We start from the raw sequence: 23,472 nt of genomic DNA, 5'->3' as shown, positions 1-23,472 counted from the left end.
TTCCAACCTGTTGATTCTATGATTCTATGAAAAGGAGGCAATTTTAAGGGCAGAGGAGGCAAATTTGGGGCAAAAGGAGACAATTTAAGGGCAAAGGGGGCGAATTTGGCGTAAAAGGAGACAATTTAAGAGCAAAGGAGGCAATTTGAGGGCAAAGGAGGCGAATTCAGGGCCAAAGGGGGTGGATTCGAGGACAAAGGATGCTAACCGAGAGGCAAGGCGGCGGGTCCCGCGGCGCCCGGGGCAGGCGGGGCCCTCGCGGTCCCTCCCCGCTGGCGGGCGGGGCGCTGCCGGCATGGCGGGGGCGGCGGGGCCCGCTCCGCGCTTGGCTCTGGCCGCCGCCGCCCTGGCGGCTCTAGTGGCCGTTCGGTACTACCGGGACGGGGAGGCGGCCCGGCAGCAGGTGAGGGGAGAGACGGGGCAGAGAGAAGCGGGGGAACGGCGGGCGGGGCGGCGGCACCGAGGGCGGGGGGGGGGCGGTGGAGGCTGAGGGGCCGCTGGGGGCGCTGACGCCTCCAGGCATCTGTGGGCACCGGGAGGGAGGTGGTCACTGAGGGCAAAGTGGCCACCACTGGGCTAAGGGGACCACCAGGCATCGGTGGCCATTGGGAGTGAGGCGGCCACCAAGGCTGAAGTGACCTCCAGGCATCTGTGGCCACTGGGAGTTAGGTAGCCACCCGAGTCAAGGTGGCTGCCTGGCAGTGGTGGCCACCAAGTTTGAAGTGACCTCCAGGCATCTGTGGGCACCGGGAGAGAGGTGGTCACTGAGGGCATGGTGGCCACTGCTGGGCTAAGGGGACCACGAGGCATCAGTGGCCATTGGGAGAGAGGTGGCCACCAGGGTTGAAGTGACCTCCAGTCATCTGTGGCCACTGGGAGAGAGGTGGTTACTGAGGGCATGGTGGCCACTGCTGGACTCAGGAGACCACCAGGCATCAGTGGCCATTGGGAGTGAGGTGGCCGCCAGGGTTGAAGTGACCTCCAGGCATCTGTGGCCCCTGGGAGAGAGGCGGCCGCTGAGGGCAAGGTGGCCACCACTGGGCTAAGGGGACCACCAGGCATCAGTGGCCATTGGGAATGAGGTGGCCACCAGGCATTGGTGACTACTGGGAGAGCGGTGGCCACCACTGGGCTAAGGGGACCACAAGGCATCAGTGGCCATTGGGAGTGAGGTGGCCACCAGGGTTGAAGTGACCTCCAGGGATCTGTGGCCACTGGGAGAGAGGCGGCCGCTGAGGGCAAGGTGGCCACCACTGGGCTAAGGGGACCACCAGGCATCAGTGGCCACTGGGAGTGAGGTGGCCACCAGGCATTGGTGACTACTGGGAGAGAGGTGGTCACTGATGGCAAGGTGGCCACTGCTGGGTTCAGGGGACCACGAGGCATCAGGGGTGACTGGGAGTGATGTGGCCACCAGGGTTGAAGTGACCTCCAGGGATCTGTGGCCACTGGGAGAGAAGTGGTCACTGAGGGCATGGTGGCCACTGCTGGGCTGAAAGGACCACGAGGCATCAGTGGCTATCGGGGCTGAAGTGATGGCATGGCATTAGTGGCCACCTCAACCTTCCTTGTCCCTCCTTAGCCATGTCCAGGTCTCTGGTTTCTATTCCAGGGTCTTTGTTTCTGTCTCTCTCAGGCCTGAAATATCCCTGGAAGGCTCTGAGGTGCTTTTGGTGCTGCAGCTGGCGGGAGCGAAGCCTTCCAGGCTGCATTATAGAATCATAGAATGGGTTGGGTTGGAAGGGACCTCAAAGCCCATCCAGTCCCACCCCTGCCATGGGCAGGGACACCTCCCACTGGATCAGGCTGCCCAAGGCCCATCCAACCTGGCCTTGAACCCCTCCAGGGATGGGGCAGCCGGAACTTCTCTGGACAACCTGTTCCTGAGCAGGCCGCACCGCTCTCATGGTGAAGAAATTCCTCCTCATGTCTAGTCTAAACCTGCCCCTCTCCAGTTTATCCCCATTGCCCCTCGTCCTGTCACCACAAGCCTTTGTGAACAGTCCCTCCCCAGCTTTCCTGGAGCCCCTTCCAGTACTGGAAGGTCCCTCTAAAGTCTCTACGCAACTTTCTCTTCTCCAGGTTGAACAACCCCAACTCTCTCAGCCTGTCCTCAGATGGGAGGTGCTCCAGCCCTCAGATCATCCTTGTAGCCTCCTCTGGACCCGTTCCAATTAGTGCTGCTTGGGGCTGGCAGGCAACAGATGGAAAATCAGCTGGTTCAGGAGCTCTGGGGATGGGGCTGCAGGCGGTGGAAAATAAACATGGGCAAACAGCAGAATACGGAGTGTTTGTGCTCCGAGCTTCAGGCTCTTACTGGGTGGCAGGGGAAGCTGCCCCAAATGACAGAGCACAGGGGATGTGCCTCAGGCTGGCTAGCAGGGAGGTGGCTTCTCTGACTTGCTGTGTCCCTCTCTCCCTCTCACACCATTGCGGAGCTTTCCTCGTCTCCTCTATCTCCAGTTGTCTGGAAGGGTGAGGGAGGGGATTCTGCCTCTCTGCTCTGCTCTGGTGAAACCCCAACTGGAGCCCTGTGTTCAGTTCTGAAGCCCTCAGCGTGGGAAGGACGTGGAGGTGTTCGAGCAAGTCTGGAGGAAGCCATGGAGATGATCCGAGGGCTGAAGAACCTCCTGGAGCTCTCCTGTCTGCAAACCGTTCATTTCCTGAAGTGGAAATAACGAGAAGAATCTAGAGGTTTTCTGGGGATGCTTCAAGGGAGGCATTCAGTGGTGTCTTCCGTTGGATGATCTCTGCATAGGCTTTGCAGACAATCTCATCATGTACCACAGAAGGAGAAACTGAGGCACAGGATGGCTGGGATCTCACAGAAGTTTCTGAAGCAGATCATGGGGTTTGTTGGGTGTTTGATGTGGGTGGCTGTGCTCCCTGTGGAGCCAGGGACCAAAATGCTCCATCCAGTGCTGAGGGTGGGGGTCTGGAGGGGACCCTGCCTGCAGCAGGGCTGCTGGGCACAGTAACGCTGGTGGGGGTTGTTCAGTCTGGAGAAGAGAAGGCTGCAGGGAGACCTTAGAGCAGCTTCCAGGACTGAAAGGGGCTCCAGGAAAGCTGAGGAGGGGCTCTTGATCAGGGAGGGCAGGGATAGGATGAGGGAGAACAGTTTTCAGCTGAAAGAGGGGAGATTGAGATGAGATCTTTGGAAGAATTGTTCTCCTGTGAGGGTGGGGAGGCCCAGGTTGCCCAGAGCAGGGGTGGCTGCCCCATCCCTGGAGGTGTCCAAGGCCAGGTTGGATGGGGCTTGGAGCCCCTGATCCAGTGGGAGGTGTCCCTGCTCGTGGCAGGGGGTGGAACTGGATGGACTTTGAGGTCCTCTCCAACCCAGACCATTCCACGATTTTCTGATCTCGGCACGGGTTTACATTAAGTTGCTTTCTGCAGAGTTACAAGGGCTCGGTTCATTTCCTTTCTGATTTGTCATGTGGCAGTAATGTATTTAACTGCCTTTGTTTCACCCGTGTCAGTTAATTACAGAAATCACATCTCCAGGTGCCTGGAATATCTGCAGGTTTAGGACTAACTATCTGGAAAATGTTGGGAATCTTTCTGAAAAAAGACTTTGAGGCCAGCTCTGAGCAGATGATTCCGTTCAAATTACTCAGCCAGATGTAGTTTTAATACGCTCATGCCAGCAGTCCTGGACATGGATCCCTGTTGTAAATAGCACAAAACCCTGCCAAGGGACGTAAATCTTTTGGTTTGATGGCTGTGTTTGTGTGCTGGAAAGAATGCAAATTAACTCTGAGGCTGAGAGGGGCCAGAGTGAATTCCTGCAGGAAGCTGGAATGAAATCTCACTTCTCTCTTCTTCCCGAACCAGGAGCTGGCACTGAAGTCTTTGGGAAGAGAGGGGCTGTTCCTCTTCTCGTCTCTGGACACAAACAATGATCTGTACCTCAGCCCAGAGGAGTTCAAGCCAATAGCTGAGAAGCTGACAGGTGGGTACCTGTCTACCTCACAGAGCAACCGAAAGCCAAAGATAAGAGACTCTATGGTTTTTATTCATGCCTTCATTCTTTTCTGGGCACTGTTTTGGGTCTGATTTACGTGAAGAGAGGGTGTTAAGCTTTCCATATTTCTGGAAAGGCTTAAGCACTAGACATGACTTTCACGAAGCAGAGATTTTTTAAAAGCAGAAGATCCCATTGCTGGACCAGCAAAGTGCGTAAGTTACTTTGTCCAGAGCTTAACAGGGATTTGAAATGGGTGAAGGCAACAAATACAGCTTGGCCCAGGCCAGGCCAGAGCTATCTGTGTGTCCCAGCATTCCATTCATGCGCTCCTCCAGCTGTAGCGGTCTCTCTCAGACAGCAATTTTGAGCCTTTGTGTTTAGAGATGGTATTGGTGCGTAGCAAATGTTGCACAGAGCTGCCAGGCAGGAGGAGGTGAGGTGATGATGCACAGGAGAGCTCAATCTACAGCCAAAATGCAAATAGTGCTTTGCTTGTGCCGCAGTGACTTGGCTAAAGCAAGTGAACTAAGCTATGGTTTTAGAGCATCGGCTGCTAAAGGGAGGGCTCCACTTTAATTCCTGCAGCCGAAGCCGGTCCCTGGGTTGGGTCTGAGTTCTGCTGCTGCCATTGCAAAGCTGGGAAACTCCCAGTGCTTCTGGATTTGCCAGGATAAATGTGTAATCACTGCAGAGTTGCTTGCAAGGGGAAGGAGGGGAAACAGCTGCTTAAATCCCTGTCCCTTTGTCCTAGGAGTTGCTCCCATCTCAGAATCTGAAGAGGAGGAGGCGCCTGATCCAAATGGGGAGACATTGTCCATTGTGGCTAAATTCCAGCCTCTGGTCATGGAAACAATGACGAAGAGCAAAGATGGTTTCTTGGGAGTAGGTATCATGGGAATAGGTATCACATAGGATATGTGTGTGGCCAGATATTCTGGTGTGAACACATCATGCAGGATGTGTATCGCCAGGAATTCTGGTACAAACACATCCTATGGGCTGGGAACATCAGCTGGAATAAGTGCCAGTGGGTTGGGAGGAGGACATGGTCTTACTCAAGCTGTGGGATTTGCTTTGATGAGCGAGCTCGATGCCTCCTGCAATGTTTCCTCATTTCCAGTGCACTCAGCAGCACTGTGCCCCGGTTAATCCACCCTTCCTGGGAAGCCCAAAGCATCTGGTAAGAGCTGGCACTCCTGGAGCTGAGTCCAAAGCAGTGTGTGGTGTGTTCTTCTGTGTTTCCTATTGCTCACCTAACTGATAGTTGACAGAATGACTTGGTGGCGTTTGGGGTGGTAGGCAGAATTTAAAATGTGATATATTTCCCCCACCCTTCTCCAAAACCTGCACATCCACCACCATTCCTGCGCATCTGAAGAGTGTGGCCTAGGCTCTGACTGTGTCTTCCGTTCACAGATTTCTCACGTCGCTCTGTCTGGGCTCAGGAACTGGACTGCCCCAGCCACCCCTATGAGTGTGTTGCTCGCCAGGCAGTTTAAAGCCTTTCTTCCTCCAAAGAATAAACTGGAGCTTGGGGATCCGTGGTGGATAATTCCTAGTGAATTGAACATCTTCACCGGGTACCTTTCCAACAACAGATTTTACCCTCCACCTCCCAAGGGCAAAGAGGTGAGATATGAAACTTAATTTCTATGTACCTGGGAGGTGGCTTGTGTAAATGTTCTGCCTTAAAGCCCAGGAGAATTGCAGGAGTCTCTGGAGGGACAAGGATGTTGCATTATCTCTCCCTGGACTTTCTAAGGGGGTAGAAAGACTGTGATATACAGCCAGGAGCACCATCTCCTGCCTGAGAGCCGGCAGAAGGCTTTAGGTGTCAGTACTAGCCATATGCAGCTTACTTGAGTAACTTCATCTCACTTCATTTAAGCGTTGGGATTTTAGGCTGGTCTTATTGGAACAGGAAAAGGAGAGACTCGTTCAGAAAGCACTCGTATGAAGTGAACGTGCTTCGTGGGGCAGTTGCCAAGTGCTGCTCCTAAGGCGAGTGTTCCATTGGCAAGAGAAATGATGCAAACGCACAGTTTGTGAAGCCAGAGGCGTATCGCTGTCCCCTGGGGTGCCAGGGAGGGGTTGTTGATCACACAGCTGATAAACGTTCACAGCCCAGTGTGTTTATTGATCGCACACCCACTCTTTCAAAGTCTTAAGTAGTATTGATGGAGGTAGCCTTGTAGATCAGTTTAATGTACGCAGACGATCAGCCAACTGGGATGATGGAAGCTTGCAAACAATGGGAATAGCATTAAAAGCATATGAGGATGGATTTATTTTTAAAAGCAGTCTATTGCGTTGTCTCTTGTTTTGTGAGTCAGTAGGCTCCCTGAGCTGCTTTTGAAGTCATACCAGTTCCCTTGCCTTCCTGACCTGGCTGAGAGTTCCTTTGGACCTGCAGCTGATCTGCAGTGGAGGAACTCTTCTCACTTTTGTTCTCTTCCAATTCTTTCTCTAGATCATAATCCACAAGCTTCTGAGCATGTTCCACCCACGCCCCTTCGTCAAAACCCGCTTTGCTCCCCAGGGAGCTGTGGCCTGCATCCAAGCCATCAGTCCCTTCTACTACACCATCGCCTTCAGGTAAGGCCAGGGCTCTGGGCTGTTCAGGGAGGGCTTGGGAGCACTTCTAAATTCGTCCCACATCTCAGAGGAGGGGGAGAAGGGGACTGTGAGCCCATGGCAGAGAGGCCCTGTGTCATTCCATGTGCTGTCCTGCTCCCAAGCAGGACCTGCGGCAAAGCAGCCACAGGGAGAGGGCGGTTCGCAGCAGTTCTTGACACTGTGTGGTGCTGAGCTGACGCCCAAAGAGGGCACCCGCGCTTCCAGTGTCACTGAGGCTCTTCCCAGATCGCGGAGAGTCTGATTGGCAAGGAGAGTCTGATTAGTGGAGAGTCTGATTAGCAAGGGGTTGTTTAGCCTTGAGAAGAGGAGGCTGAGGGGAGACCTCATTGCTCTCTGCAACTCCCTGAAAGGAGGTTGTGGAGAGGAGGGAGCTGGGCTCTTCTCCCAAGGGACAGGGGACAGGACGAGAGGGAATGGCCTCAAGCTCCACCAGGGGAGATTTAGGCTGGACGTTAGAAAAAAATTTTTCACAGAAAGGGTCATTGGGCACTGGAGCAGGCTACCCAGGGAGGGGGTTGATTCACCTTCCCTGGAGGGGTTTAAGGGGCGGGTGGATGAGGTGCTGAGGGACATGGTTTAGTGTTTGATAGGAATGGTTGGACTTGATGATCCGGTGGGTCTCTTCCAACCTGGTTGTTCTATGATTCTATGAATTTGTTAGATTTTGTTCACTCAGAGAGTGGAGTGCCCTTCCAAAAGGGAGAGTCTGGGGAATTGTTCTGCTGATTTACTGGAACTGTCACACACAGCTTTTAATTGCCTGATCAAGCTGAAAAGGAGGCTGGAGGGGTCTTAGTCTATTGCTGTGTTACAAGGAATCATAACATAGTTCATCTTTCCTGGATAGACACTTACTGCCCAGTTCCAAAAGGCATTGATCCTGGAGATGGCCCTGACCCAGATGATGATTCTGACCCAGGGGATCTGCTCCAGTCTTTTACTGTCTTCACTGTGTGACATGAAAAGCTTTTTGAACTGAACCTCTGCCCCAGTTTAGCTTCATAATTTCTGCTGCCCGGAGATAACTTCTCCCTGCTGTCATCTGCAATGCGTGATCCATTCCCTCCTCCTGGTACTGCAGCTGATGGCTCCTTTCTCATTTCAGGATCCACGCTGAGTTCCAGCTGAACGAGCCACCAGACTTCCCCTTCTGGTTTTCCCCAGGCCAGTTCACGGGTCACATCGTCCTCTCCAAGGATTCTTCCCATGTCCGAGAGTTTAAGCTCTTTGTTCCTAACAGCAGGTACAGCTGGTTTTCTCTCTTAATGGGAGCTGGAGAGGGTTGAGAATTTTGTAAATGGAGCCCAGTGGATCCCGGAAGCACTGGGATCCTGTCCTGTGCCTGGGGCGAGGCTGGCGGGCTCTTTTTATGTGAAGAATTAAGCACAGTGACAGCACTGTCCCTTGTGGCATGTGGGCATCCTGGCCTCTGCAGGGAGGGCAGATCTGCAGTCTGAGCTCTGGGCGGGCCAGTTCTGCTGTTTGCTTATCCGTTTTCCCCACACATCCCTGTCTGCCAGCAGTCATCCCGGTCATCATGCCCTCAGTTCTTTAGATACAGCGCTCCCTGAACTGGTTCTGATGCAATTTTTCAGGAAGAGCTACGTTTATCAGCAGGTCTGGGGGTGTCTGGCTTGAAAGAGGCAGGGAAGGACAAGGGCAGAGGAGGGACAGGGGATAAGCAGGGTGGAGGTTGCTGGGGACACGGAGCATGGGGTGGGGATAGTTGTCCTTGCACAACCTGCGGGCAGCTGGCACTGAGCATCCAAGCCTGAGCTCTGCTGTGCCAAACCACATTCTATGGTTCTGTGATTCTATGATTTAAGACACACAGGGAAGGGGAATTCAAGTTGTCCTGATACTGCGCTAAAGGCCGGCAGCAGCCTCTTTATTCACAGCCCTGCTGGAAGCCCTGCTCCCTTGACCTGTCCCAGCAGTCCTGGCTGTGGCAGGGGCTCTCACAGATGTCGGATACCTGTTGCAGGCTGCAGAAGGCTCCTCGTGTGTCTGTGATGGATGGGCTCACGCTTTTCAGCCAAGTCCCTGGAAAATCTGAGTGAATTGAGCTCTGAGTTGGCTGTAAAAATGGCAAATACATCTTTACGAGGCACTGAGGATCCCTGACCCATCTCAGGGTCTGATTCACTCACCAGTGACCGTCCCTTGGTGCTCGGAGGATGGGGAGAGGCAGCCCCTAGCGATCCCAGAGCCTGGCTCAGGGCAGTGAAGCTCAGCAAAGCCCGATGCTCTTGCTTTAACGTATTTTTCGCTTGATGTTTCACAGGTTAAGGCTTTGTGTGTATAGCTTTGCACTAGCTCATTCCTGCTTTCTGGCAAGCAGCTGGAAGCATTTCAGAGGAAAGAAGCTTCAAATCTCTTTGCCCATGACGGCCAGAGTGAAAATTCTATTATAACATTACCCTGGCGGCTCAATCCCTATGGCTCTGTCAGCACATTTGTTACAGCGAGCAGGCAGTTACAGCTCTGCCAGAAACTCCTTACAAAAGCCTTTTGCTTCCAAAAAAACCCTTTTAAAAGTTCAGCAGGATCAGAACATGTAAGTTAAGTGCTGGGAAGGAAGGGGGAGCAATGACACCTCTCTCTTCTGTGCTTTGACAGCGCTCAGAGGCGTGAGCGTTTTTGCCCAGTGTTGGGTAGGTTCCTGGGCCCTGATCCAGCAGGGAACACGGTGATTTTGGAGGAGCCAGAGGGTCTGGACTTCAGTGCTGACCTTGTGAGAGGAGTGCTGGGTGTTCTCATTTGTTTGGGGATTCCTGTACGCTGCTTTAGCCCTTGATGACTCTGATCGTACCAGGTTTGCCTTGCAGGTCCCTGAACGTTGACATGGAGTGGCTGTATGGGGCGAGTGAAAGCAGCAACATGGAAGTGGATATAGGTTACCTGCCTCAGGTGTGTACTCACTCCCAATCCTCCACTTACCTGCAGTATCCCAGCAGGGATTTGTGCTACCATTCCTTAGCTCTGTCACTTTGGTTATCCCTGTTCTCCAGAGCCTTCTATTGACCATTTCAATATAACGATAGAATCTCTGTTCATCTTTGCATGTCCTGTGCCACTGTGTAGCTCGAGTCCTTGTGATATTTCGATTTTCCCCTCTGTTTTACCCTACGCTCCTGGAGTCATGAGACATTTTCCATTTTTAAGATGTTGTCTGACAGGCAGGGGGGAAGGTGAGGAGCTGAACCCAGGCCCTGCGCTCAGCGTGGTCTATGAACCACAGCATGCCTGGATTTAGAAACTGCATGAGGTTATTCCTCTAGTTTGTGGTAATCCCAGCTCTTGGGAGAGGCAACACAAGTCACGATTTTGAATGCCTGGACTAAACAGTCCCATTTTCTCCTAAACTAGATCCAGGTTTCTTTTTAATTGCCAAAAGTCAACAAAAAAGACTTATAAAATAATTGCAGATGTAGCAGAACGCTGAAGCACAAGGAAGCTCCTGAACGGCTTTCTCTGTTGCACCCTCTGGTGGCTCTGTGAGGGTTGTGCTGGTGGGATGAGCCAGAGCTTCACACTAGCCCTGCACGTCCCACAGAGTTAAAGGATCTGCTGTCCCACAGTCAAAAATCTCCACTGCATTTCCAGTCTAGCAAGCACAGTCAGACAATAACTGAAGGGAATGAAGTTGTTTTCCTGCTGTTCCCCAATAAGACACGCCTGCACCTGGTAAAGCACAGCATGAGGAGACAGTAAATTGAGCTGGATCCTCATTGTAAGCTGCACAGTTCTATTTTGCATCTTTATCCTGTCCTGGAGTACAGAAAAACCAGGAGTGGGATGTATGCTTTGTCAACTCAGCCTGTTCTTCTGCAGATGGAGCTGGAATCAACAGGGCCTTCAATCCCCTCTGTGATCCATGGCGAGAACGGGAATGTGATTGACAGCAGGGATCCCTCAGGGGAGCCCATTCAGTTTGTGTTCGAAGAGATAGCCTGGCAGCAGGAAATCCCCTGGGAAGAGGCAGCTCAGAAGCTGGAAGTGGCCATGTATCCATTTAAGAAGGTGAGGAAGGGGTGGGGCTCTTCCTTGGCACTTTTATTTGGTGCAGGTCACCTTCACTAAGACATCCAGCCACCTGAAGGATCAGCAGAAGCCAGACATCACAACCCAATCAGCATTCAGAATAGTGTGGGGGTTTTCTAGCTCAGTGTGTGCCTCCCAGGCACCTCGTGTGTGGCTTGATGGGCTTCCCGTTTCCAGGTGAGGGAGAACAGCACCTCGGAAAGGCAGCACTGGCAGGAGCAAAGCCTGGGCGTCCTGTGTCAGAGGCTTGTATTGTAAATGTAGGTTCATCCTCCCTTTTATCAGTAGCTGCCAATGCGATTTCTGAGTGAAGCAGGTAATCGCACTGCTTACAAATGGTTTTCCTCTGGCGTTACTTCTGGAGCATTCAGCTTCCTTCGGACCAAGCTTTCCTTATCAGCAGAAAACACTCAGTCCGCCTGCACCTCTGCATCCCAGAGCGAAACATAAATTCATAGCACTGAGTGACCCAAACTATTTAACATGCCAGTAGCCTATGGAGCAGATGGCGACTGCATGTCAAACCTTCCTTGGCTCCTGGGACGCGTTTCAGTGGCTGCCTCCATCTGGCTGAGCTTACAGATACCCCTTGGAGCTGCCAAGATGTTAATAATGTTCCTTTCATTTGAGTGACCAGAACAGGCTCTGTGCAGAAGCGCGGCCAGCAGGGCAAGGGAGGTGATTCTGCCCCTCTGTTCCTCTCTTGTGAGACCTCATCTGGAGGATTGTGTCCAGTTCTGGAATCCTCAACTTAAGAAGGAGATGGAGCTGTTGGAACGGGTCCAGAGGAGGCTACAAAGATGATCTGAGGGCTGGAGCACGTCCCATATGAGGACAGGCTGAGAGAGTTGGGGTTGTTCAGCCTGGAGAAGAGAAGGCTCTGAGAAGACCTTATAGTGACGTTCCAGTAGCTGAAGGGGCTGCAAGAAAGCTGGGGAGGGGCTGTTTACAATGGCTTGTGGTGACAGGATGAGGGGCAATGGGGATAAACTGGAGAGGGGCAGATTTAGTCTAGACAGAAGGAAGAATTTCTTCATGATGAGAGTGGGGAGGCCCTGGAACAGGTTGCCCAGAGCAGTGGTGGGTGCCCCATCCCTGGAGGGGTTCAAGGCCAAGTTGAATGGATCTTGGGCAGCCTGATCCCGTGGGAGGTGTCCCTGCCCATGGCAGAGGGTTTGGAACTGGATGATCTTTAAGGTCCCTTCCAACCCAAACTACTCTATGATTCTGTGACCCTGCTTCTATTTGAGGTGGGCTGTGTTGTGCCTGTTTTCAAGCCATCTTTTTACTTCCAGGTCTCCTATCTTCCCTTCACACAAGCTTTTGAGAGAGCGAACGCAGAAAAAAAGCTGGTGCACTCGATCCTACTGTGGGGTGCCCTGGACGACCAGTCCTGCTGAGGTGAGGACATTCCTGGGGTGGCTGGGGGATGATGTGCCTCGTTCAGCCTCTGGGAAGAGCTGGGGTCAGGAGCTGGTCACGAGCCAGCGGTAAATGTTTTATTACTCGTTCTGGCACTGAAGATGCTGAATAGGGCTGAAAGTGGGGAATTACTGATGGGGGTTTATATCCCCACTGCAGGATCAGATCTATTTGAGACAAACCCTAGTCTAACCCGCTAATTCTAGTGCCCTTTTTGCAGCAGAAGCGTGGGTCTGGTCTTTTCTTTTTCTCTTTCCCTCTCAGTCTGCTTGGGCAGATCTGCAGGGGGACAGTGGCTCTGCTCTTTGCTTTATCCCTGACACCCATGCAGGAAAAGCCGAAGCCAGATGTGGCTCTGCAGTTGTCCTGATGTGTAGCTGCTTTCCCCCAACACCAAAGAGCTTGCATCCCACCTTGAGCAGGAGCCATGGGTGGGAGAGGGGTGGGTATCTCTATTTCTATCTGCCCTTGAAAACTCCCCAGCATGCACGAGCTCTGCTTGGTAGGACCGGCACTCGTGCTGGATCTGCAGGGCCTGATCCTTTCCTAAATGCACCACACTAGTCAGCCTCCATGGCAAGCTTGTCCTGCTCCTTCTGTGGCCTTGCAGGTGGCTGGGGGCTGCTCTGCTTAGTCTTCTCTGCCAGCAGCACCCATGGGAAACCATAACCTGTGGAGGAGAAAAAAGACAGTCATAGAATCATTAAGGTCGGAAAAGACCTCTATGGTCATTCAGTCCAACTATCAGCCCAACACCGCCGTGCCCACTAAACCATGTCCTCAAGTGCCGCAGCTACACTTGTTTTGAACCCCTCCAGGGATGGAGATTCCACCACTGCCCTGGGCAGCCTCTGACAGTACTTCACCACTGCTTCAAGGAAGAAATTTTTCCTAATATCCAATCTAAACCTCCCCTGGTGTGACTTAAGGCCGTTTCCTCTTGTCCTATCACTTCTTACTGAGAGAAGAACCCAGCACCCACCTCACCACAACCTCCTTTTGGGAGCTGCGGAGAGTGATCAGGTCTCCCCTCAGCCTCCTCTTCTCCAGACTAAGCAGCTCCAGGTCCCTCAGATGCTCCTCATAAAAATGGGCCAGGCCAGGGGGACCCCAAGCCTCAGTGGCATCAAACATGGCAACAGTCAGCTCAGGAAACACAGCAATCCAGTGTCTGCCTCTCTTCCCATGCCAGGTTCGGGGCGAACTCTCCGGGAGACCGTCCTGGAAAGTTCGCCCATCCTCGCCTTGCTGAACGAGAGCTTCATTAGCAGCTGGTCACTGGTGAAGGAGCTGGAAGAGCTGCAGGTGAGCCACGTCTGCCTTCTTGGTGTTGAGCGCTGGTGAACACAGAGGGTGCTTGGCACGAGGGCACCAGCAGAAGACGGGGGCTTGCGCCTGTGCTAGTGGGGGATTTTGGTCCCCAACCAAAATCCTAGTGATCGCAGGGGGCAAGCAAAGACCAGATGGAGGCAGGTGGAGAAAATGGCCCAGTGACCCTCTTTGCTCTGTCCTGGTGCCAATATTAAAGGCTAAAGCAGATGCTTCACTGCAAGATAGCCTTGCCCAAGGCCATTTGTGCCATCAGGAAGGTGAGCAACCAAACACTGCCTGAACCCTTCTGGCTGCTGCTTTCGTAGAATTATAGAATCACCAGGTTGGAAAAGACCCACCGCATCATCGAGTCCAACCGTTCCTATCAAACACTAAACCATGTACCTCAGCGCCTCATCCATCCGTCCCTTAAACACCTCCAGTGTTGGTGTGCCTGGGACTTGCAGTGATGGGGTGATTTTATTGTTTGGGGAGAACATCAGCAGCTGAAAATCGAGGGGGAGACTGTCTGGAGGGGAACAATAAAGTGGTGAGGATGGAGCCAGTTACTACCATGCTGCAGAGCAGCTTTCTGGTCTGCCTCCTCTGATGTTTGGTGTACTCTTCCCACGTTGTTCTGCTAGTTTTGGTGTGTGCAAACATTTTTCTTCGGGGTCTCCTTACAGAGCAACAGAGAAAATGAGTTCTACAGCAAGCTGGCTGACCTGCACCTGGAGAAATACAACTTCCCCGTGGAGATGATCATCTGCCTCCCCAACGGCACGGTGGTACGTTCATTACGGCTTCAGCTGGGCTTGGCTTTTCCCATTAGAACGTGCTTATCAGCATGTTTATCTTGGTTCCCTAAGTTTGTTCCAGTAGATCAGCTCTTAGCCAATCTGCTTGGCTCTGCTCTGCCCCGCAAGGCCCCCCTAACCTGGATTTGGAGAACAGCAACTGCTCCAACAGCTGGCAGTGCAGCGTTTGGCTGCGTGTCCACAGCCAGGTGCCGGCAGTGAAAGGTTCTGCTGGGGCTGATCGATTGCGCCCCACGCCTGCCAGACACTAGCCCGTAACACGTGGAGTGGCTCCTTGCTGGCTCATCCCTCTGGACAAGGCTGTGGGCTGACAAGTGGCCTCAGCTCAGCTGAGTTCCAGCCTGTCAAGTGAGTTCCATCCTGCTGAGGTTGCTGTGTCTAGTGGCCACATCTCCCCCTTTCCCATTTCCTTAGAGGACCAGAAAGCACAGCGGTATTGGAGGCTTTGGTGCTGGTTTGCAGCGGCACTGGGCCAAGAGCAGGCACCCTAGCAGTCATGGAATCATGCAGTGGGTTTGGGTTGGAAGGGACCTCAAAGCCCATCCAGTTCCACCCCCTGCCATGGGCAGTACCGGATCAAGTTGCTCCAAGCCCCATCCAACCTGGCCTTGAACCCCTCCAGGGCTGGGGCAGCCACCACTGCTCTGGGCAACCTGGGTCAGGACCTCCCCACCCTCACAGCAAAACATTTCTACCTAAGACCTTATCTCAATCTTCTTCTCTCATCTTAAAACCATTGTCCCTCATCCTCTCCTTGCCCTCCCTGATCTGGAGCCTCTCCCCAGCTTTCCTGGAGCCCCTTTCAGTCCTGGAAGCTGCTCTAACGTCTCCCTGGAGCCTTCTCTTCTCCAGGTGGAACAACCCCAAATCTCTCAGCCTGTCCCCGTACAGGAGGTGCTCCAGCAGGCACAGTCAGGCTGCCATCTCCCCAGCCCTTGCTCCCAGCTAGGTTTTACACCTGTGTGATTTTTCCCAAATCGCCTTCATCTTCTTCCAAACTTGAGCAAGAGGCTGATGCTCTTAGAAGAAACAAGCATCATCTTTTAAGCATCTTTCTCTGACTGCAAAATGCAAACCTGAATCCCAGCTGCTGAATTAGCATTTCCAAAGCATCAGAGATTTACAGGCTCATCACCGGTGCCCTGGCTTGAGGCCAAGGCAGTGGGTGGGGAATCATTCTGGCATTTAAAGCTTTTCCTCCTCTGTTTTCTTTCCCAGATTCATCACATCAATGCCAACTACTTCCTGGATATTACTTCTATGAAGCCTGAAGATGTTGAAAGTAGCATCTTTAGTTTCTCAACCAATTTTGAAGACCCTTCAACTGCAACTTACCTCCAGTTCCTGAAGGAAGGGCTGCAAAGAGCAAAACCGTACCTGCAGACCTAAAAACAGGGGCACCCGAGCGCCCTACAGAGACAGCCAAAAATTTCAGAGATCTGGTTTGATGACAGCGATTCTCCCTCCTCTTTGTGCCAGACATTGATGTTTGGGTGCAGGCAGTCCTAGGATGTTGCTCTGGGCGTTGTTTTCAGGCTGAATTCCCAGTGTTTCCAGTTTACAGAACCCACCCTTTGGAGTTCAGGCAGATTTTTACAGGAGTGAGACTACTTGAATCCGTAAACGTTCTCAGTGCACAGGCCTTGATTCGCCAGCCACCCTCATGTTGTTCAGCTCCGATTCAGGCTGTGGTGAAACTCTCCTAACAGCAGTGCCAGGTGTCTCCCAGGAACCCCTGATCCCAAGGACTGGACTGTGTTGTGCTGAACCTCGCAGAACAGCATTGCTGTTGTGACCGAACACTTGTGGTGGGTGCCTGTGCCCTGGGGGTGAAGGCGCAGAATCCAGCACAGGTGAGAAGATCCCTCCTGGAAGCCGGTGTCCTCCACACCTCCTCACCAGCAGCAGCTCTGAGCCGCAAGCTGGGATGCCAGCTCTTCCTGACAGCGTGTGTGGACAGTGGTAGCAACCAGTGTGGAATGGGAGTGTCACTGGCAACGTGTAGATGCGAACGTGGCCTTGAACTTGTGACTGAGCTCTGAAGTAGCCTCCTCCTGCTCCCGGTGTGGTGCAGTCACACTTCTTTGGGTTCTTTGTGCCTGAGGGAGGTGCTGAGGTTGACCCAGTTGAACTGGGATTGGCACATGGGGCCTTAGGGGTCCAGTGCAGCTCAAGGATGTCAAGTGTGGGTTAACCTGGGGGAATTAAGAGCCAGAGCCCTGTTGGTTCCACCATTCCACCTAGGGCAGCTCCCACCTCACTGCTCAGAGAGCTGTTTTCTCCCTGTGCCTCCTGGGAGGTGATGAAATGCTCCGTCCGCGTTTGCTTTGAGCTTCCAAGCCACACTGATTGAGGAACCACAGTGAAGTTCCCTTTGGGAACAGGAGGTCCTGAGAGCACAAGTGGCTTGAGGACTGAGCTGTTCTCAAAGCCAAGAGTGCTAAAATTTTCAGATTTTTCCAAAGAAATCAGGCAGAACACCCTTGGCCCTTACCCGTAAACACCCTGAGCAGTTGTTCCTGCTCCGTACTGGTGCCTGGCCACAGAGTGAGCGGAATTTGGAGAAGGAAAGGTTCAGTGAAATGGGTTTGAAAGCGTATTCCTGCAGTGAGGTAAGGAGACAGAGCACCTGCAGAGGGTGGCTGCAGCCAGCCAGGCTGGTGGGGCTTTTCCTACTCCCTGAAGCACAAATTTTTGGGACCAAATAGGGGAAAGCAGTTTTTAGGAAGGGGGATTTTCATTCCTGGGCTCCAGGACCTGTCGGGAACCTGGGGGATGATCACCCTGTCCCAGCCCTCCTGTGTATCCGTGGTTGGAGACGGAGCTTAGGTGAACCTCTGGCCTAAACTAGCGTAGCTTCACTAATTACTCTAGTGAGAATAATTACCCCTGAGATGCAATCAGCCGTATAACTATGCATTAGCTCTGCACTTTTCTCACACTCCAAGGTGCCTGCAGTAACAACAGGCTTGGATTTGGCTGCCAGAAGTGCCAGCAGTTGCCCTGGAGCCTCTGGGCAGTGTTCGAGACCAAGTTCCCATCACACCATCAGTCTCATCCCTCTGGGGAGTCTTTGGCCTCGTCCCTTGGAGGGTTTTGGCCTCGTCCCTTGGAGGGTTTTGGCCTCGTCCCTTGGAGGGTTTGGCCTCATCCCTTTGGGGGCTTTGGTCTGAGCAGAGAGCAGCAGAGGGGGTGGTGTCTGTACCCACCCCAACTCCTTCTAGACCTGCCCTTCTGCCTTTCACAAAGCTCCACGTGAGGCGTTTCTGTTGCTCTTCTCCTGAGCCCCTCCAGCTTCGGCCTTCAGAGTGGTCTTCTCAGGTGCAGAAGTCACTCTATTTCTTTTCCTTCCCACCAGTGCAGCAGAAGGGGCTGGAGAGGGCAGTGGCGGAGCAGGCAGGGATCACTCGGGTCTTTCCAGGCTTGGAAAAAGTGGCACAGCAGCGATTCCATAGGGTGAGAGGAGCCCCTCTGCCTTGTGCCGTGGTCACGTTGGGAGTTGCAAGGGCAGCATCACTGCTGTGATCCTGCAGACACGGAGCTCTCTGGCAGAGGGAGCAGGGTCGGTGCCTGGGCCCACAGTGACTCCGGGCTGACCTGGAGCCTTTGGCAGCCGTGAGGTCCCCCTGTTTTCCTCTGGTGACCCACCAGGCACTCGCAGCCCTGCCCCAAGCTCTGGGTGCTGGGAGGAGCCCAGCAGGGAGGGCCTTGACCGCATCCCCGGTAGCCCAATATCGGTGCCAAACCGTGAGTGGTCTCAGGCAGGAGCCAACGCCCGAGGCCTTCGACCTGTGCCAAGCTTTTCCTTTATTTGTAAACTAACTTCAAGATTTTTGGTGGGCCGGGGATACCCGGGCGGTGCTGCTCCTCCTGCTCCTCTGCTCCGTGACGCGCTGGTCTGAAACCGCAGCGGGCCAGAGCTGATGTTTGCAGCGAGGGGCTGCGGGAGCGGCGCCGTGAGGGGTCTGGAGCTGCTAAACCCAGACCGGAATCTAAACCCAAACCCTGCCCACGGCCTCGGCCTCCTGTGGTCCTTGGGGGAAGAGATCAGGGCAGAGGGGAGCGGAGGAGCTGGGGTGCGGCGATGGGGGGAGAGTGGGATTAGGGAAGGGGGAATGTGGGGATGGGGAGGGGGGGAGCGGAGAAGGGGGACGTGGAGATGGAGGGAGCGGGGAAGGAGGGATGTGGGGTAGTAGTGGGGGAAAGTGGGACTGAGGACGTGGGAGCAGGGAACCGGGAGCAAAGGGGTGATGCAGGGAGAGGGGGAATGGAAGAGGTGGGGTTGGGGAAGGGGGGATGCGGGGATGGAGAGAGCGGGGAGCTGGGGAGCAGGGACTTCTCTGACAAAGTGACTGTGCATCTCTCCCGGGTGGGTCCTGGCTGCACCTCTGAGGGTGCTGGGGGCGGTGGGTGCCCCAACTCTCCCCGTATCGGCTCCCTGCCCTGGCAGAGCAGCTCTTCCAGGCTCTCTGCAAACACAGGCAGGGCTGGGGACAGGCGAGGGACAGTGCCAGGCTCGTGTGGAAGGGGGAGCTCGCTGTGCCTGGGTGTCCCCAGTGCTGTGACAGCCCAGGGTGCCTGTGACCCCTGGGAGGGAGGTGGGCTCTGTCCCCAAGGCTCTGGGTGCTCCCGCTGAGCCCTGGGGGCTGGCTGGGTTGCAGGCGTCGGGCATCGCCTGTGCCAACGTTTCCCAAGGCTTCTCGGACGGCGTCCTCAAGCTGGGGGAGAACACGGCCACATACGGGGAGGTGATCATTGAAGAGCTGCAAACGTTCTGGTTTTAGATAGTTTAATTCTTTTTAAATATTGAAAGACTCCACACAGAGGTGGAAGAATCTTTACCGGAGCCCCCATCGGAGTCTGTCCCTCCCCGAAAGAAGGATCCTGCGTCTCCCTTGAGGTCTGTCAGAGCTGGAAGGCACCTGAGCAGGCCCTGGGAATTCCTGATGCTGCACCCATGGGCAAGGGCTGCTCAGCGGGACCCGCACTGCCTAGTGGCAAAGGGTCCAACCATCTTCAGAGCCAACGCAGAGGGCATCGCCTGTCCCAGCGGAGTTGGCTGCAGTGGTTGTCTTGGAACCAATGTCACCAGAAGGACAAGCTCCAGCCTTGCAAACAGACTGCGATGGCCCTGTTGGTATCACCTGAACCTGTTGAGCGGTTGCAGGAATTGCAGCTGGAGTTTTGCCTTGGGGTTTCTCTTATGTCTGCTCATCCACTCACCCGTATCAGATGAGACCTTGAGGAACAGAAGATGATGAGCAGTGCGTGGCTCTAAGGCCCCAGAGGTGCCTCCTGGTGACTGGGTGGCCCTGGTGTGTGAGGAGGAGCTGGGTTTTCCCTTGCTGTTTCAATACATCCCCATCTCTTCGGGAAGGATGGGCACAACCTGTCCCAGCATCCCAAAGGAAGCCTGAGCAAAACCTACTTGTTAAATAGCTGACACCGCGGCTCCCCCCAGTTTCCTTGAGCAATTCCTGCCCTGGCTGGGGCACCAGGATTGGCAAGAGCTGTTGTCGATAGATCTGCAGAGATGGGCGATGCTGTTCTAGCCCTACGGCTGGAGGGAACACGAGCATCCCAGGTAGCCCTGCACGGCACGATGGGCTGCAATGCTGCGCCCGACACTGGAGAAAGGGCCCTGTGTCCTGCTCAGCACCACGTGCTGTACAGATGCAGGCCCAGAGCAGAGACTATGAAGGACCATCCATAAAATATCAGATAAACCTCAGCTCTTGCCTGGAGCAGCTGGACAAAAACTTTTTGGAGGGCTCTGAATGGCTGCCAGGCACGACAGGATGGTCAGAAAGAACCTCTTGAAGAAGCAGTGAGTGCCTCGATTGGTTAGGATTATTCATTTGGATGGGGTGCAGCTTCATACGTCTATAGCCACCAAGAAGGGGAGTTGTCCCCATTACCCACGGCGCAGTTGGCCCCAGAGCTCGCGTGTAACAGAGGTTTGATGTCACGGCCCGTGGTCCAGTGGACCTGCCAGAGCCCGGCAACGAGCACAACGCAGCGGTTCTGCCCTGCTGTTGGCACACGTCTCCTGTTCTCTGAGCTCAGTGCTTCTCTGCCCCCAAACCAGCCTTTCTGCCCCGATCCTGTCACAGCCCGACAGCTCTACACCCAGCGCAGCCCTTCTCCTCTGCTCTCCAAGCATCCCTTCTGCCCTACTCCTGACGTTCCCCTGCTCCCAGCCCCGTCCTTCTCCCAGCCTCGTCCTTCTCCCAGCTCTGTCCTTCTCCCAGCCTCATCCTTCTCCCAGCCTCGTCCTTCTCCCAGCACTGTCCTTCTCCCTGTTCCTGATGCCTCTGATCCAAGGCTCGGCTCTTTCCACCTGCTCCCAGCGCCTCCGTCCCCACCGGTTGATGAAGGCCTGCAAGAAGAGGATGCTCATCCTCAAGAAGGTACAAGCCCTGGTCCCCGGAGGGTGACACCCCCTGCACTGAGCGGGGAGCAGGCGCTGTGGGGATGGTGTGGGGTGTGTGTCCTGCTCTGGGGAGCGTGGGGGACCGGGAGCGCGGCTCACCCTTTCCAGCCACCCTGCGAGGTGCTGAGAAGCCACCTTGGGTGGGAGAAGCCCTTGTGGGCTGCTCATCCCTGGCTGAAACCGAGCATCCCCGCATGGCGGGACGTGTCCCAGGAGCCACCTGGGTGCCCTGGGCTTGTGCGGGAGGGACGCTTGCTGGGAGCAGCTGGGGGCTGCCCGCAGCCTGAGCCGGTCCCTTCTCTGCCCCTCTCCAGGCTGGATCCACGGCAGCTCAGCCCAACACCCGGAGTGCGATGGAGCCGACTAGATGCCTGAAGAGAGTAAGGAGCTTCTGGGGGTCGATGCGGTTTGGGGGCCGGGGCGTGTGCCCAAGGCCCCTCGGGGCAGGGAGCAGGGCTGCTCACTCCCGTGCTCTCTGCTCTGCCAGATCCGCAACACCGTGCCCGCTTCTCGTGTTGTGATGGAAAGCAAGCGCAGCATCCTCCAGCTGAAGGCTCTGCTCCACGAGTTCTGGTGAGTGCTGGCGTCGAAGGAGCCGCTCAGCCTGCAGCTGCCTCCTGGCTGAGGACGTGCCCAGGGGCCCCGTCGCCCCACGGTTCTCCCCAGGCAGCAGGAGGGGGCAGGGTTGCCGAGACCCGCATCCCACCGGTCGCCTTGTCTGGCCAGGGTGGCACCAATGCACTTTTCTGCTTGGCTTTTGGCTCAGGCTCTTCAACGTCATGCTGGAAACTGCCAAGGTGGCTGCCAGCAACATGGGTTGGAGGAAGGAGTTGGATGAGGAGGAGCCCATGGAAATTGATGAAAAGGTGATAGTGGATGTGGAGATGGAGGAGGACACTGAGGAGCCGATGGACATAGATGAAAAGATAATCGTGGATGTGGAGATGGAAGAGGACACGGATGAGCCGGAGGATATTGATGAAAAGATAATCATGGATGTGGAGATCGAGGAGGACATGGAGGAGCCGATGGATGTAGATGAAAAGATAATCGTGGATGTGGAGATGGAGGAGGACACGGATGAGCTGGAGGATATTGATGAAAAGATAATCGAGGATGTGGAGATGGAGGAGGACACGGAGGAGGCAATGGATGTAGATGAAAAGATTATTGTGGACGTGGAGATGGAGGAGGACACAGAGGAGCCAATGGACATCGATGAAAAGATAATCATGGATGTGGAGATGGAGGACATGGAGGAGGCGATGGATATTGATGACAAGATAATAGTGGATGTGGAGTTGGAGGAGGAGGAAGAGGAAATGTGGATAAACCCACCATCACCAGGACAGGCACGTGCTCCTCACCCACTGCCCAGAGCCAGGCTGAGTTCCCTGCCGCCGGCTGGGGGCTGTGGGCCCTGCTGCGGGAACACAGCACCCGGTCCCCTTGTCCTGGTGACACAAGAGCCACCAGGCACCTGCCCTGAGCGCCCGTCCGCTTTGGGAAGGGACGTGTCCCAGAGCTGTGGCAAATGGAATGTCCATCAGGATGAACCCCAACCCGCTGCTGCCGCTGAGGCAGCTTGGGAGCCCCAGCTCTGCTGGACGAGGCGCTGCTCATCAGCCAAAGGCCATGCCTTCTGCTTCTTTTCCAGGCCCGTAGAGGTGTGGGGTGTGGTGGAAAGTGGATGAGAGGGAGGCAGATAAAGGATACGATAAGGATGACGACAATGTGGCCAAAGACGACGATGAGGACCAGATGACGATGAGGGCAAAGACGACGAGTATGAAGAAGGAGATCAATAGAATGTTATTTTGAGTTGGTTTTCCTATAATTAAAGATTTATCGATGTTTGTTCAGACTCAAGCTCTCTCTCTTAACCCTGGATTTGCTGTAGACACACGAGGCACTTGCAGAGCTGGGGTTTCCACTCGCTCTGCGTTGCCCAGGCTGGAGGTGGCTGTGGGTGCTGGCACGGCCGCCCCAGGGGCAGGAGGTCCCTGAGCACAGAGGGGGAGCCGCTTACGGAGGGGATGGCTCTGGGATCCAGTGGGGTCCATGGGCTGTTGGAGAGTGGTGTCCCCAGCAGCAGAGCTGTCACCAACAGAGAGCGAGCTCCGATACGACCATCAGAGCTGCGGCGAAGCCATCAGGGCAGCCAGGAAACCTTCTGCTCCCCTTCCTGCTGGAAGAAAAGGAAAGCAGCTCATGGAACCAGAGCCAGGATCAGGCCGTAAAGATGCAAAGTCCCAACTGATGCCTGGGAGGACAGAACCGCCTGGGGAACGGTGAGTGCCAGGGTCAGGGCAGACGGTTTTGCAGCTGCAGGTGCTGAGATTTACGGCTCGAAACCTACACATGCCCAGGGCTTCACTTCGCATCCCGCTTGGCTTTACCCCACGCTTGCACAGGACCCTCAACCCAAAGCAAAGCAAACCTCGCCCTGACGTGATTCCTGCCGGTGGCAGCGTGGTGGGAAATGGAGTTAACTCCAGCTGGAGGCCAGTTCCAAGTGGTGTCCCCAGGGCTCAGCGCTGGGTCCAGCCCTGTTCAGTGTCTTTATCAATGACTGCATGAAGGCATCGAGGGCACCCTTAGCAAGTTTGCGAATGACACTGAGCTGGGTGGGAGTGTGGATCTGCTGGAGGGTCGGGAGGCTCCAAAGGGATCTGAACAGGCTGGATCCATGGGCTGAGACCAATGGCAGGAGGTTTAACAAGGCCAAATGCCAGGTCCTGCACTTGGGGCACAACAACCCTGAGCAGCTCCAGACTAGGAGAAGTCTGGCTGGAAAGTGCCTGGAGGAGAAGGACCTGGGGGTGTTGGTTGACAGCAAC

At 54.6% G+C, this 23,472-nt stretch overlaps 2 protein-coding genes across 3 annotated transcripts; both read left to right on the top strand.

The window, feature by feature from the left end:
• Nucleotides 1-288: 288 nt before the first annotated feature.
• SELENON (selenoprotein N) lies at nt 289-18,208 on the top strand. The gene is made up of 13 exons (XM_069875253.1): nt 289-403; nt 3,835-3,952; nt 4,719-4,849; nt 5,384-5,596; nt 6,438-6,562; nt 7,710-7,847; nt 9,433-9,514; nt 10,439-10,627; nt 11,944-12,049; nt 13,263-13,375; nt 14,068-14,169; nt 15,418-17,292; nt 17,338-18,208. Exons 1-12 carry the CDS (start codon nt 296-298, stop codon nt 15,586-15,588), a joined length of 1,596 nt encoding a protein of 531 aa, XP_069731354.1. The 5' UTR covers nt 289-295; the 3' UTR covers nt 15,589-17,292; nt 17,338-18,208.
• A 738-nt stretch (nt 18,209-18,946) lies between these two features.
• LOC138730247 (probable serine/threonine-protein kinase kinX) lies at nt 18,947-22,427 on the top strand. Of its 2 annotated transcripts, XM_069875264.1 has the most exons (5): nt 18,947-20,609; nt 20,947-21,012; nt 21,120-21,205; nt 21,399-21,984; nt 22,290-22,427. In XM_069875264.1, the coding sequence occupies exons 1-5, from the start codon at nt 20,508-20,510 to the stop codon at nt 22,395-22,397; spliced, it is 948 nt and encodes a 315-aa protein (XP_069731365.1). In that variant the 5' UTR covers nt 18,947-20,507; the 3' UTR covers nt 22,398-22,427. The 2 variants fall into 2 exon arrangements, with proteins under 2 accessions (XP_069731365.1, XP_069731364.1); XM_069875263.1 differs by having other exon boundaries at nt 21,399-22,421.
• Nucleotides 22,428-23,472: the final 1,045 nt, after the last annotated feature.

The sequence above is a fragment of the Phaenicophaeus curvirostris genome, chromosome 23 (genome assembly GCF_032191515.1).
Source record: "Phaenicophaeus curvirostris isolate KB17595 chromosome 23, BPBGC_Pcur_1.0, whole genome shotgun sequence".
Lineage (NCBI taxonomy): Eukaryota > Metazoa > Chordata > Aves > Cuculiformes > Cuculidae > Phaenicophaeus > Phaenicophaeus curvirostris.
Note: the sequence above shows the minus strand (reverse complement) of the source record. Positions and strands in the feature narration are given on the sequence as shown.